General features: G+C 39.8%; 1 protein-coding gene across 1 annotated transcript in view; it reads right to left on the bottom strand.

The window, feature by feature from the left end:
• Positions 1-13283, bottom strand: part of insrb (insulin receptor b) — an 83198-nt gene that overhangs the window by 58062 nt on the left and 11853 nt on the right. Inside the window, exon 2 of the mRNA XM_067512028.1 lies at positions 2074-2622. Coding sequence (XP_067368129.1) covers positions 2074-2622 — 549 coding nt within the window. The remainder of the gene's footprint in view (positions 1-2073; positions 2623-13283) is intronic.

The raw sequence follows: 13283 nt of genomic DNA, 5'->3' as shown, positions 1-13283 counted from the left end.
ACAAATGCATGCCTAGATGCATGCACACTGAGTGGTTTTCCTCCATCTGAGGAGCATATATAAGATCAAAGAAATGCAGGTTCTCCTGTAGCTCTCAACCTTGGCAACTGGTACCCTGTAAAAATACAAAAACAAACAATACCACAGTTTCCACTCACATAAACTTTAATGTCCTATCTAATGTTGCTCCTCCCTTCACCCGTGTCTTTGTTTGTTTGTGCATCTCCGTTTGAATACTGTGAGTTTTTATTCACGGAAGCCCAATAAAAGTGTCTGCTAAATGACTAAATCTAAATGTAATTAAATATCCAATAGTTTCTTCATGCCATCACCCAACACATGTTTCACTGTGTAGCACTGCAAAAGCACCTAAGTATAACAACACGTTTCTCTTTATTGATGTTCACATGCTTTTATTTCATCTAGTTGGCATATGACAACATAACATATCATAAACTGTCACACCTGTATAATATCAAGCTGCATGAAAACTTACTGCTAAGTAAGTGGACTTATATCCATGTGTGTACACCACACAGGCACACACTCCCCTCACTGCAGGAACAGACTAGCAGCCATTACATCATGTAATGGCTCCTGCTTTGACACACAGCTCTGGTCTAAACTGGTGTCTAAACTAGTGTCACATGGCGCAAAGCACAGCATCATATCTGCTCCCTTGGCCTATCCAGAGCAAAGGGAGACATGGCCACACACATCAACATGGTATACACACTTCTCTTTATCAGTCAACATTCTTTTTAGTAGTCAGATCTGGATATCACTGAAACCAAGTCAATGGACTGTATTTATTAAACTTGACATAATTACATATAAGACCACTCAACAAGCATGGACTGTTAATGTGGATAAAGGAAAAAGGAAATTGGAAAGAGAAATAATAAATGTTCAGGTTAAATGCAGATAACTGGTTAAAATTGCTCATTTTCATGACTATATAATTGTTAGACTTAAGTTTGCAAGTAGGCATGATATTGAATAATTTTCAAAACTCCAAAATGTAACTTGGTATTTGATTAATAGACCACAAAGTACACAGAAATAAACTTTTCTTTTTATTTGCATCTCATTTAATTGATGAGGTCTTATTCAGAAACTTTTTTTAGATAAACTTTAGTAATGTGAATGTCGTAGATAACACAAGCTTAAGTGCCATTGCTCTTGCATTGCAATGGTAAAAATAATTGTTTTATCATAGCGATGCAGGCAAACTAAATGCTGTAAATGTTACTCTTAAATGCAGTGTGCGTGTGCATGTTTAGAGATGGAGAGACACAAGAGACACAAAGAGAGTTATTTCCTGTATTACTTTCCTCACAGTGGGACTTGCCAGAAAATCGAGGAGCCAACATTATATGCGGGCTGCTACAGTCAATGTTCATGTATAAACATGGCCGAGGTCATTAAGCTTTGAACACAGAGTCAGAAAAAAAAAAAAAAAACAACACAAGCTATAATTCGAAAAATAATAAGCCTTCTCTCTGTTTGTCTTACAATAGAAGCCATTCTCTGTGTTTATGGTAGGAGAGGAAAGACTGAATGACTGGCCAACACAGTGGCAGCTGGCTTCAGCACCATGCAAACCCACATCTTCTTAACTAAAAAGAGAGAAATCTGTATATTTTCTAACAAACATGTGTATACTGTTTATACCTGTCTGTCAGTGCTCTTGCTCTAACCTCATTCTTTCAATGCATTTGCTTCGCATAATGCTTATCTCTGAGAATGCAATTCCTTGACTTAACAATGCAGTCGAGTCATTTTACACAACAAGCAGGTCCAAAGCCTATAATTACAAATAACTTGCCAACAATACTCTAGTCAATGAATGTTAATCAGAGGGCGTGGCATGCCCACGGCCCCTGGCTGCTGATATTATGCATTACGCAGCCCTACGCATCACAAACAACATGTTAGAAACAATTTGAATAACTGACTATTTTGTCAGTACAGGCTGTTTACATGCCTGACACCAACCATCTTCCAGCTGGTGTAAAGGGAGAACAGGAGAGAAAAAAACATCAAGACACATCAATACAGATATAGACTTACTTCTCTGGCAGTGGTTCTGTGACCAGCAGCGTCCCCTGAAGTGTCCATTGAGGATGTTTTGTTGGCAGATGGTCTGACCCTGGGCTGTGCCAGGACACACATCTCCACACTCCCTGTCATTCTTATTGGCTACGATGAAGTTGTCCTCCACTGAGTCCAGGATCTTGGACCAGTCCAGTGTGGCAAGGTAGCACAAGTCTGGATTCTTCTCAATCCTCACAGCACCTCGGGTGATATTCATTAGACTGTAGAGGCCCACGTCCTTGAACTGCAGCATCTCGTAAATGACTAGAGCATAGTTGAAGAAGAGGTTGTTGCCACGGATCACAGTCAAGTTGGGAAAAAGACTACTGAGAGTTTCAAGGCCATAAACCCTGAACAGCAGCACATAGTCTGTCACAACTCGCAGCTTCGGGTAACTGAGTCCCCTAAAGTCCTCAGTCTTGGTCTTAAACAGGAGCAGAATCTTCAGGTGGCCCTCGATGATGGTGCAATTCTCCAAAGACTGGAAGTTGGTCACATTGTTTCTGATATCTTTGCTCTGGCAGACTGAAAAGAAAGAGGGACATTTGTGAATATGACAAATACACTATTTTTTTTATAATATACCATTTTTTAGTAGCAGTTCATAATTTTGAAAATGTCTTCAAGTTCAAAATAGTTTTATTGAGAAACCTTCACCTTTACCTCCTCCCAATTGACAATAAACTCATAACAGGTAGCTGTTGAAACTTTATAAAGCAGTTTCTCAAAAAGGTAATTTAAAGATATGTAGAAGCCTTTAGTAAATGATGCTCTGGTTTCACAGAGAGGTGTTCCTAACCGAGCTGCAAAGATGGAATTATACTTCTGCATTCCACATGTACGATCACATACGCTGGTAATTCTGGATATGTTTGCATGTGTGTTTCTTTTATACTTGCACGACAATCCCAATTTCGTAAGATCCAAGTGCAAGTATGGGTAGGTGATATCTTGAATATACTCGATGTATCACAGCTTGTTCTCTATGGGATCTAGTAAATTGCTATGTTGCGAACAACAAGAACAAATTGTTACTTAATTTTGTAAACTAATATTTTTTTACTTTTTTCTGTGTCATGGGGGGAATTTAGAAAAAAGATACAACATCTTAATCGAAAAGAACATTTCAAATATAAAAACACCATAACAATAAAAAGCCTTTATGTGAGTCCAAGGTCCATTTTACAGAGCATTGACTTAAAAGTTCATTGTTACTGCTTTATGCTATAGCTCGACAGCAAATCTCCAAGCTCTTAACCTGTATTCACACTCAACATTTGAGTAATCTTACAGCCAGATGTGCTGTCAAACTTTTAGGTAAATGTATTTAAATAGTTAAGCTAATATTTACTTTTTTATCAACCGATAACCTAATTGTTTCCTTATTATTCATCTACCCTCACTGATGTAAATCAATTACCTGTAAACATAATAATGTACATGGAGAGTCATGTTATTTCAATTAGCTTCACTGGGACTTGCAGTAACAGTTAGAAACATAAAAAGTTCATCCTTGATTAGCAAAAGTATTAAACAGATTTCAGACTTCTTTTTCTCATTTAGGCCACAAAATCCTCAGTGATTTGAATTAAGTAAAGCAAAGCCATTCATGAAGCAGAGTCACACTTAAGTCTCACACATACAATCACTCTCTCTCTTCATTGGCTCCAGCTCTATTTTTCCAGAGAGAATACCACTGTCTGATCTGAATGAAACAGACATGAATGGGTTAAAAGAAATTAAGCAGGGAAGCAAAATGCTTCCACACAGAAGCCCTCATTTGAACCAGAAAATGCAAGCACTCTCATTCTCACACACATGCACACACACAGTGGTATAGTGAAGAATTCATTAGAGAACAGTAATGTATGCACACAGAGAAACAGCATGCAGCTGTTGCTTGCTATAAAGAAGATGTAAGATGCATGGCACAACATGGATTCTGACAGGGTAAGCAAAGAACCCAAACTTAGATTTTGGAATAAGGACTTATAAGAAAAAAGGACTCAGAAAAGCTATCAATAAAGAGCAACAAATAAGATAGCAGCTTTACACATTCCAGAATCATCACTATGTTTTCCTTTTTCCACTGCATCTTTCTTATAAAACATTAGAAACTATCATATAGGTGGAATGTTTTTCTACCCCAAAAATATGAATAGGTCAGTCAAATAGGTCAGTCAAAAACTGCAATAGTAAACATATGCAAACAGACTTGCTTTATAAAATGGAAGAGACATAATTTCTTCAGACAAAGCATGATTCAAACAATGATTTATTAAAATTAGGGTAATGGGAAATTATATGCAAGTTAATTTACAAAAAAAACAACAACAACAATTGGGAGGTACTGTTTAAGTGGAGATTTCGATGCGTTATTTTTGTAATACAACCACAGGACAAATACCTAATTACTATATTAATAGTTTCCTGTAGAAAGGCAATCGCATTGAAATGGGAGGAAGCTGAAGAAATCTATTTGATGGAAAAACTGAGACACAGTGAGAGGTCCAAATGGAGAGAAAATGGGCCAACTGGACTTTTACATTTCAAATTAAGGAAGGGTTGTAGTGAGCCAAATGCAAAAAACAAGGACCTGTTACACAAAAAATAATAATAATATCGGTTATAGTCTTGGATGTGTAGATGATTTTCCTGAGCACTGTATGTTGTTATTATATTGATAATTGTTAATGAAAACAATATAAATACAATAAAATAAAAACTAGAGCCACATGTTCACATTCAATAAAGAAAAGCATCACTGGTGAGACTTTTACCCTGTATCATAGTATAAACAAACCATGAGATCAATTTGTAAGATAAAAATCTGTTCTTTTTGGTTCCAATGTTGATAGACTTAGGGCAAAAATACTTACATAAGTGCCATGTGTAAATGTAGGGTAAAATTAACTCCTTCTCGCAGAAGTTATCCAATGGTCTCCTTTAAATCTACAGACACACACCTGCTTATCACACTGTGTCTTTCATAGGTCTTAGTGGTGTAAACATCTGCTTGCCACCTTTTACCCTTTTCTCCATTTATTACCCTCTATCCCTGACCACCACTTAGCACACTATGAAAAACAAAATCAATCACACAAAATGTGCATCTCCAACAAAAAAGGTTAAAATGGAGTAGATTGAAAAGAATTACTGGTTTGCTAGTGACCCTGGTCATTTCACAAGTGTAGGCTACCTTTTACCTTTTCATTCTGGTAATGGGTAGAGAAACATCCGCAATCCAAATTATAACCAGCAGCACATCAATAGAACAGTTTAAGTCAATAAATGCCAATAAAGCCTGTAATTTCTACACTGACACAACCCTCTTCTTTACCAAAACTGCCTGTTAAAAATAAGGGACTTTTTCCAGGTCTTTTTCACAATCAAAATTTTCAACCTAAAATATCAAATGGTTGTCTCTTGTTGTCACCTTACTAAAAAAGTCAAGTGTCCCACTACTAAGTGAGACCTAAACTAAAGTGAGACCGGGTTGCAAAACATCTCTCTTGTAACAGTCAGCGCAGCAAACTTCTAACCTTCAACAAATGAACCTCAGGTAACATGTTCAATGATGCCCAAATCATCACAAATATGAAAATTGATGCAAAACTTGACTTCACACAGATACTTAGGTCAGTGCACCAAATGGACAACATGTGGAGACAATGGAGCATCCAATTACCTGGAAATTGAATCCACTCTTTATCAAATAGTTTACACAGCACCAAAGAAGGCACGTTATTATGCCACAGTAATTACTACAAACTGTGTACTTGGCCAACTTTGTCAGAACTTAGAAATTTTAAAAACACTTGTTCAGATGTAAAAGATTTAAATGCAGTATACAACTTTATCCACATTAGTAGGAACATGGCCAAAGACATTTCCATACTACTGCTTGCAGCCAAAAGGATCTTGTAAAATAAGACAATAAATTCAGTTTAGCTGCTAAGCATCTTATCAGATAATGCAAAGATTGAAACAAAGACAGTGACTCACTCATATAATCTACCCAACTAACCTTGACCACACCCTCTTTATTAGACACATACTGTAACAGAAACCCAAAACACAAAAACACACTGCTTCATCCACTGTGGCAGTTGGTGTTATTCCCAGTGATAACAGCAACCTTACACCTCTGTGCCGCTCCTGCTTTATCTCCTGGCACATCAAACAGGCCTACGGGCCACCCACATGCTGTCAGCCTGCAGATTTAACCAGATACCTATTGTGCAACACAACAACATTAACTAGGTTACACAATACCAGTGGGTCCAGGGTACAACAACTCACCTCTGCACACAATGATCTCCAAGACACACCACGAGGACACAAATGTGACCTTTATTGTATTCATTGTGTGCAGGTAAGAAATACATTATAGTAAAAATTAGGTGTTTCTTCTAGCACACCATGCTAACAGGTTAGCATACATGTTCCACCTCCTGTTGGAAAAGCTTTACTGACACAAAAAAGTGTTAGTGAGCCATGATGGGAGGCAGTAGATTGTATTGCTGGGAGACCCCTCTGCAAAATGGAGTCTTGTTTTCAACTGACAGAAACGATAGAGAGGAAGAAGGAGAGAATGGGGGGGACATGGGTCACTGGCGGGCATATGGAGAGAAGGAGAGAAGGAAGTGGGAGGAGGGGTTGTTACATAGTTAGGGGTTAGCTGTGGGAGTCACTGTGTCTTTAAAATAATGAGCCATCTCCCCCCTCTCTCATTCCACGTTTAGAAGCAGGCGGACACAGGAGAGGCATAGAGAGCACATGGTGAGATAGAGAGAGACTGAGTCAGGGGAACTTAGGGGTTGTGGGCAGGAGTGGGGGGGAATACGGGGTGAAGGGGGCAGAGAAAGGAGGGGATTGAGGGAGGTGAAAGTGTAGTTTGAGCCCAGGCATGAACGAAGAGTGACGTAAGGCAGCGGTTGGTGATCACATGCATGAATGGAGGGCTGCAATGGCTCACTATGACATGACCAGCAACACACACAGCCTTGGAGAGGGGAGGAGGGGGAAAGCTTGCTACTTACTGGCCATAAAAACAACAACAAGTGATGTCCACCGACAATACACAGGCCCTCCACAAACCGAGCCTGTGTCTAGGTACATGAGGTAATGTACATGAGAGACAAAATGCACCTGTTACACACCTTCTCCTTGTGCGTCATCTAAAGACAGGAAAGTGACCGAAAGACTATAATGTGAAATGTTGTTTAAATATTTTAACTGACAGAGAAGGTCCAGGTCAAAGGTTCACATGTGATACAGAAGAAAAAACTACTAGACAGTGTGTGGATGGGGGGACAATAATAATTAGCCCTCTGTGGCCCACCCTCCTACTGAGGACCACCCATAAGCAGACAGTTTGGTGCTATGACTAGGTGTACAGGAGCTCTTAATTACAATAACAAGGGGAGAAAGGTTTTTGTTGGAGCAGAGAATGAAATGACGGTGCATAGACTGGAATGTACTGTACCATACTGTGAACATCTATAGGAGAAATGTGGGCCATCCACCCGCCTTCCTTATCTATTTGACACTTAATTTGGCAGCAGGAATGAGAAGAGGAGGAAGAAAAGGAGGAGGGAAGTATAGTGGAGTGTCAGACAAACAGAAACAGCAGGAGAAAAAGCTTGGAGATGGAGTAAGTCTCTTAAAAAGGGATTACCAAATACACAGTTGTTCAAAAATGTGGCTATGAGTTATTTTGCAGAAATTTTAACTCTCTTCATAACAAACAAATTATGTCAGGACATTTGTCCCTCTGCATACTGCCTTGAATAGTTGTGAGCTATTTTCACACATTTATGCTGTAACATTAACTGAATAAATTCCCCAAACTGCTGAAGTGAAGGCAGCAGCTTCGTCATTCACAGAAGTAACGCTTTAATATTTTGCTACATATTATATGTTTTAAAATTACTTTACAACATGACTGCATTTAAACACTACCCCTAATAATGCAGGGTTTCTCCGCTGGTCTATGGTCCAAAAAAGCATAATGTGACATGCCAACTTTGAACAAACAAGTTGAGCCTATCCCAGCTGTCATAGGGTGATAGGAGGGGTACACCCTGGACAGAACACCAGTCTATCTCAGGGCCAACAAAGAGAGACACACAGACAGACAACTATTTACACTTACATTCACACCTAAGGGCAATTTAGAGTCACCAATTAACCTAACATGCCTGTCTCTGGACTGTGGGAGAAAAAGTGCCCGAAGAAAACCCACGCATTCATGGGGAGAACACAAAAACAAACTACAATCAATCAATCAATCAATCAATCAATAAATAAATACAAGATAAAAACTTAAGTGTCATGAAACAAATGTACCTAGCCAAACACAGCATGTGGCATACACTGTAACCATTCAGCTATTGGAGCCCTGCTGCAGAACATTGTAACAAATATCACTTTAGCTCCCAACAATCAACTGTCAATTGGTTGCTATCGTGTGACGTGACATGCATATGGGACCTCCCATCTAGCTACTGTCTGTAGCTTGTTGTTACTATGAAACTGAACGAGATGTGAAACTAAAAACGGTGGATCAATGTTAGCTAATTAGCATCTACCATTGCATTGACAATGAAGAATTTTATTTCCTTCTCCAACTTAATAGTAGCGCTGTTGACCAATCTACTTAAAAAATGTAATCCTGGCAGCAGTGTAAGGGAAGGGATTCATAGTGATTGCAAGTGCCCAAAAATTGTAGTTTGTTCCAGTTTCTTTATTTTTCCATTGTTGATAAGCGATCTTAATATTAAGTGTTTATAAAAGAGGAAATACTAACAGGTCCATACTGCAGTTCTAATGGGTTCCTTAGTTTTTTGCCCGGTAGGGGTCTGCATAAATCACGTGACTAAAAACTATAAATTAGAAGCAAAGAGCACATTTCTCTCACAGAACAAACTCATAATTTCAACTCAAAAATGACTAGAGCGTGACTGGAGTAACTGAGGCCATATTATTAAACCAACTATCTCTGATAGAAACTGCCATCTCTACTATTCAGTGAGCACCCACAGCTGCAGCTTCTGATATAGTGCAGCTCCCATTTCATGCAGATTCTTCTCTTATTTTTAGAGTTGTGCTCCCTGCAGAGAATTTAATATGCATCAACTAACAGTAGCTGGCTGAGTGGCAGTGAGAAAGTGGAAGGCAGTGGCAGTTTTAAAAGGTAAGAGTGGGGTCCTCTGTGGCCTGTGGACCAGCCTGCCTCTGCCTGTAGCTGAAGGCAGCAACACATTAGATTACCGTGACACCAGACCTGTCTAGCATGAAACCAGGTGGTAGCTAACTCTGGACGTTGGGAAGTTTCCTCTGTCTTGTCAGTTTAGGCGCATGTTCTGCCGAATGAGGTGATCTGCTGATTATAGATTTGTCAACAGCTCAGATGTAAAATAAACCCCAGGAGAGAGACTATGCTGCCATGATGCCAAGTGATTTGCCAGTGGAAAAATGCATTTGTTTGTTAATATATCTGTGGAAAGTCCTGAGAAGTAAAGCCAGCTCCCTGCGTGCCCACTGCCAAGCTGTGGCTTCTACAGTGAAAAATGATGCTGAGAAATTGCATGAAAGGCATTTTGATTAACATGTACCAACTTGCACCTCCAAAACAAAGAGAGTTGAGGACCAAAATAACACTACATGAGCCAGGGAAAGACAGAGAGAAGAGCAGTTTGAAAGTGGAAACAGAATCAGTGTGCCAATAAATTAAACCACAGTGGAAATATTTTGCAAAAACTCCCTTAAAAAGAAAAAGGGGACAATGACCAAGTAATATCATGATATAGTCAGCAAGAACAACTAACACGTGCATTGTGACTGACCTGTACTTTCATATTTGAGGACATCACATAAAGGTGGAGGGTGGTTGATGGGGTGGGTTTGGAAGTGAGACGCAGAGCAGAAAAGGAGTGTGTGGGTTGGAGCACCTGTCCCTCCATTGCCTCAGCCTTTCATTGAGGAACATGGCAAGGGAAGCTGGCCTAGCCTATTTATATACAACACTGGGTCCTGTTACAGCTGTGGCACAGGGCCAACCTATGGCAGATTGAAGTGGGTAGAAAAGAGCAACATGCAGGCCCTGTGCTGTCAGATGGCTGGCCAAGAGAAGAGAGATGCCTAAATCAGATCAGACTGGTGACTTTGGCTCAGCTCCTTCTCTCTACCTTCTGGCACTGGCGAAGGAGAGAGGAGGGGAGGGACTGGGGAAGAAGTAAAGGATAGGCACAGACAGAGGGAGACAAAGAGACAAAATATAAACAGAGAGAAAGAATGAGGAAGAGAAAAAGAAGAAAGGGGGGCACACAGGGTGCCAGGTCACTGTCACTTGTTTTTTAAAAACAATGACTCACTGTTTTCTAGTTCCAACAAGCTTGGTTCGACCTTGGACTCAAGGCTGCCAAGAGAGAGTAAAGGGAAAAAAGAGGTGTTGAAAGCAAAGTGGAAGAAAAGAGGGTAGAAGAAACAGGAACAGAATGCGTGTGGACTGTCCTGTTGGACATGTACTAAGGGTGGCAGGGTACCTGATAAATCCAATTACATCCAATCACATAAAACCAATTCAAGCACCTAATATTCACTATTTAACTCTAGCAATAAAATATGTCTCAAATAAAATGCTCAGTTCAGAATACACCAAATGAGGGTGTTTGCACCAAAACTGGGCATTGGATCCAACAAGTAATGGTTTCATCCTTGTATATCATATCTAATATATGAGAAGACAAATACTGCCTTTTTTAAATTTTCACAACTGATGAGTGACTCTAATCAGGAACACAGAGTGCTCTTCCAAACACAACTGTAAACATGACTATGTGACAGAGAAATGATGGTGATATTGCTACTCATGTTTCAAGGTCGAGCTATGACATAGAGGAAATGTTTGTGGCGCTTTGGCAACACCCCTGTCGTGTCTTTTTTGTGTGTCTTCAAGACTTATCATGAACAACTATGAACACATTGGGTTAGCAAATCAACCATTAGAATATCATATGATAATGCGATAAGAATGCTTGCATAGACAAACATCAATGCATATATTAAGTTGGTCACTTGCACTAAAAAAGGAACTGATTGGTCAAGTGATATGTGAAGAATTTAGTTAACTCCTTAATGACCAAATCTTACATAGTGAACATTTCATCAGCCAAAAATAATGCATAGTGTTAAGTCTTTGCATAAGACTCATTTAAAGGGCAACTTCACCAATTTTTAACTTGCTCCCCCATGGCTTTAGTTTAGGGTGTAAATACACAATAATGCTTTTAAACTTCTCTCTAGCTTCCCTACTTTAAAAAAATGCATCTTCTTCTGACTGAAAAATGCTTCGAGACGACATCACCCAGAGGAGATTTTCATCATTAGGAGTTCAGATAATATCATCTGGGGGACTAATTGTAATATGAGGAAGTCAGAGAGAAGCATAATTGTATGCTTACATCCTTTAGGAATAATGACACTTACTGGTCTTTTCAGCAGCCAATTTTACATTTGAAATAAAAAGTTGTTAAAGAAGCCCTTACTGGTTCCTTACTGGTCATTTCCTTTTTCCATTTCCAGCTATTAGTCTCTGACATGATTGTTATGACTAAACTTTACTTTTTTACTGACTTTTTACTATTTAAACAAAGACACGCAATTACACAACTACATTCAAATTTCTTACTTAATACCATGACTAACTAGATGGTTCCTGTCTAAATACTGGACTATTTCAAGTTAAGGCAGCAGTTGGACAGCTGGCAATACAAGCCCCCCCCCCCCCCAAAAAATCTCAAAAATCCTGTCCACGCCTTAAAAAACAGCTAAACCAGGTGGTGTTCCAAACAAATAAAAAGCATGTTGGGTGAAGCAGCATTCCTGACATAGTCAAAGCATTTTGAGAACAGACAGAGGACTATAAAACAGGGACAGCTAATCAGCTGGAACTGGACTATGCTGAAGACTGTGCTTAACTGACAACACACACATACATTGCCATACTCACACAGAGTAAGTAATACAAACATCTGATATTCCTTTTTATCTTCCCACGTTAGCAAGTGGAGCACAGTGCAGTGTCTTGGTGTGGTGAACCTCTGCCTAGGAGGGAGTCAGCCAGGGCACAGTTCCCCGGCTTGACTTGCAGCCACACGGCAGCAGCTGCAGGGCCCAGCCCCACCAAAGCTCCGACCCAAAAACCAGCACTACACGTGAGGCTGGACGAGCTACGCCTGCCCAAATAGGCTTCTTCCATTCTGCTTTTCTTTCTTCTTTCGAAGTCTGACTGCTTAATAGCTCTACATCTGTAAAGGGGCTGTGAAACTAAATTTTCGATCCTGATCTGCTTTCTATTGTGCCGCAGACAGAAACAGAAAATCAGAATCAAGACAAGAATTGAACTGTACAATAATTGTGATGGGACAAATGCCTACACTGTAGCTCAACAAGCTATCTCATCTGACATGCTGTAGTTTTAAGCTTGAGCTGTAACGGTTTAGGGGTTTAGCAGAGGTATTCCCTGTGCAGTGAGTTGACAAGAAAGCTCATCCCAAGCATTGCAAATCCTATTGATTGGACTGAATTGCTGTGAGGCTGCCAACTCTAAGTTACAGCTGAATCCAAAATATGATGCAAAGAAGGAAATAATTTTCTAACTACCTTAAAATGAGACTAAAATTGCCTTGTGTGAATTTGTGTGTGACGTCCTAAATTGTGTGTGTTTATGTGTGTGTGTGTATGATTGAGTGAGTGGTTGGGAAAGAGAGAGATAAAAAGAGAGACAAAGAGAGTGAGTGAGCCTATAGACAATAACAAGGTATCAGAACAGTTAACAAACAGGTGATAGGAAAGCAAGCAAAAGGGTACAACAACAAGGCAGAATCTGAGAGATTGAGAAACCAAAGTGGTACAGGAGCATACAAAGCGATGGGGGATTTGACATTAGGAGAGTTGACAAACCAAGATGGAAAAGAGCGAAAAGCAGAGGGGAGGTTGGAGAGACAGAGAGCAGAGGGCCAGGTCAGTTTAATGGCCCATTTGTCTGCACTGTTAGACCACCAGCTCTCTCTAGCTGCTGCAGGAAAACCTCATATTCTCAGTCTCTCTCTCTCTCTCTCTGTCTCACACACACACACACACACTCCCCCTTGCCTTTCTTCATTTTCCAAAGCACAAAA

Source organism: Channa argus, chromosome 8 (assembly GCF_033026475.1).
Source record: "Channa argus isolate prfri chromosome 8, Channa argus male v1.0, whole genome shotgun sequence".
NCBI classification, from domain to species: Eukaryota; Metazoa; Chordata; class Actinopteri; order Anabantiformes; family Channidae; genus Channa; species Channa argus.
This window is presented reverse-complemented; position numbering and strand designations above follow the sequence as displayed.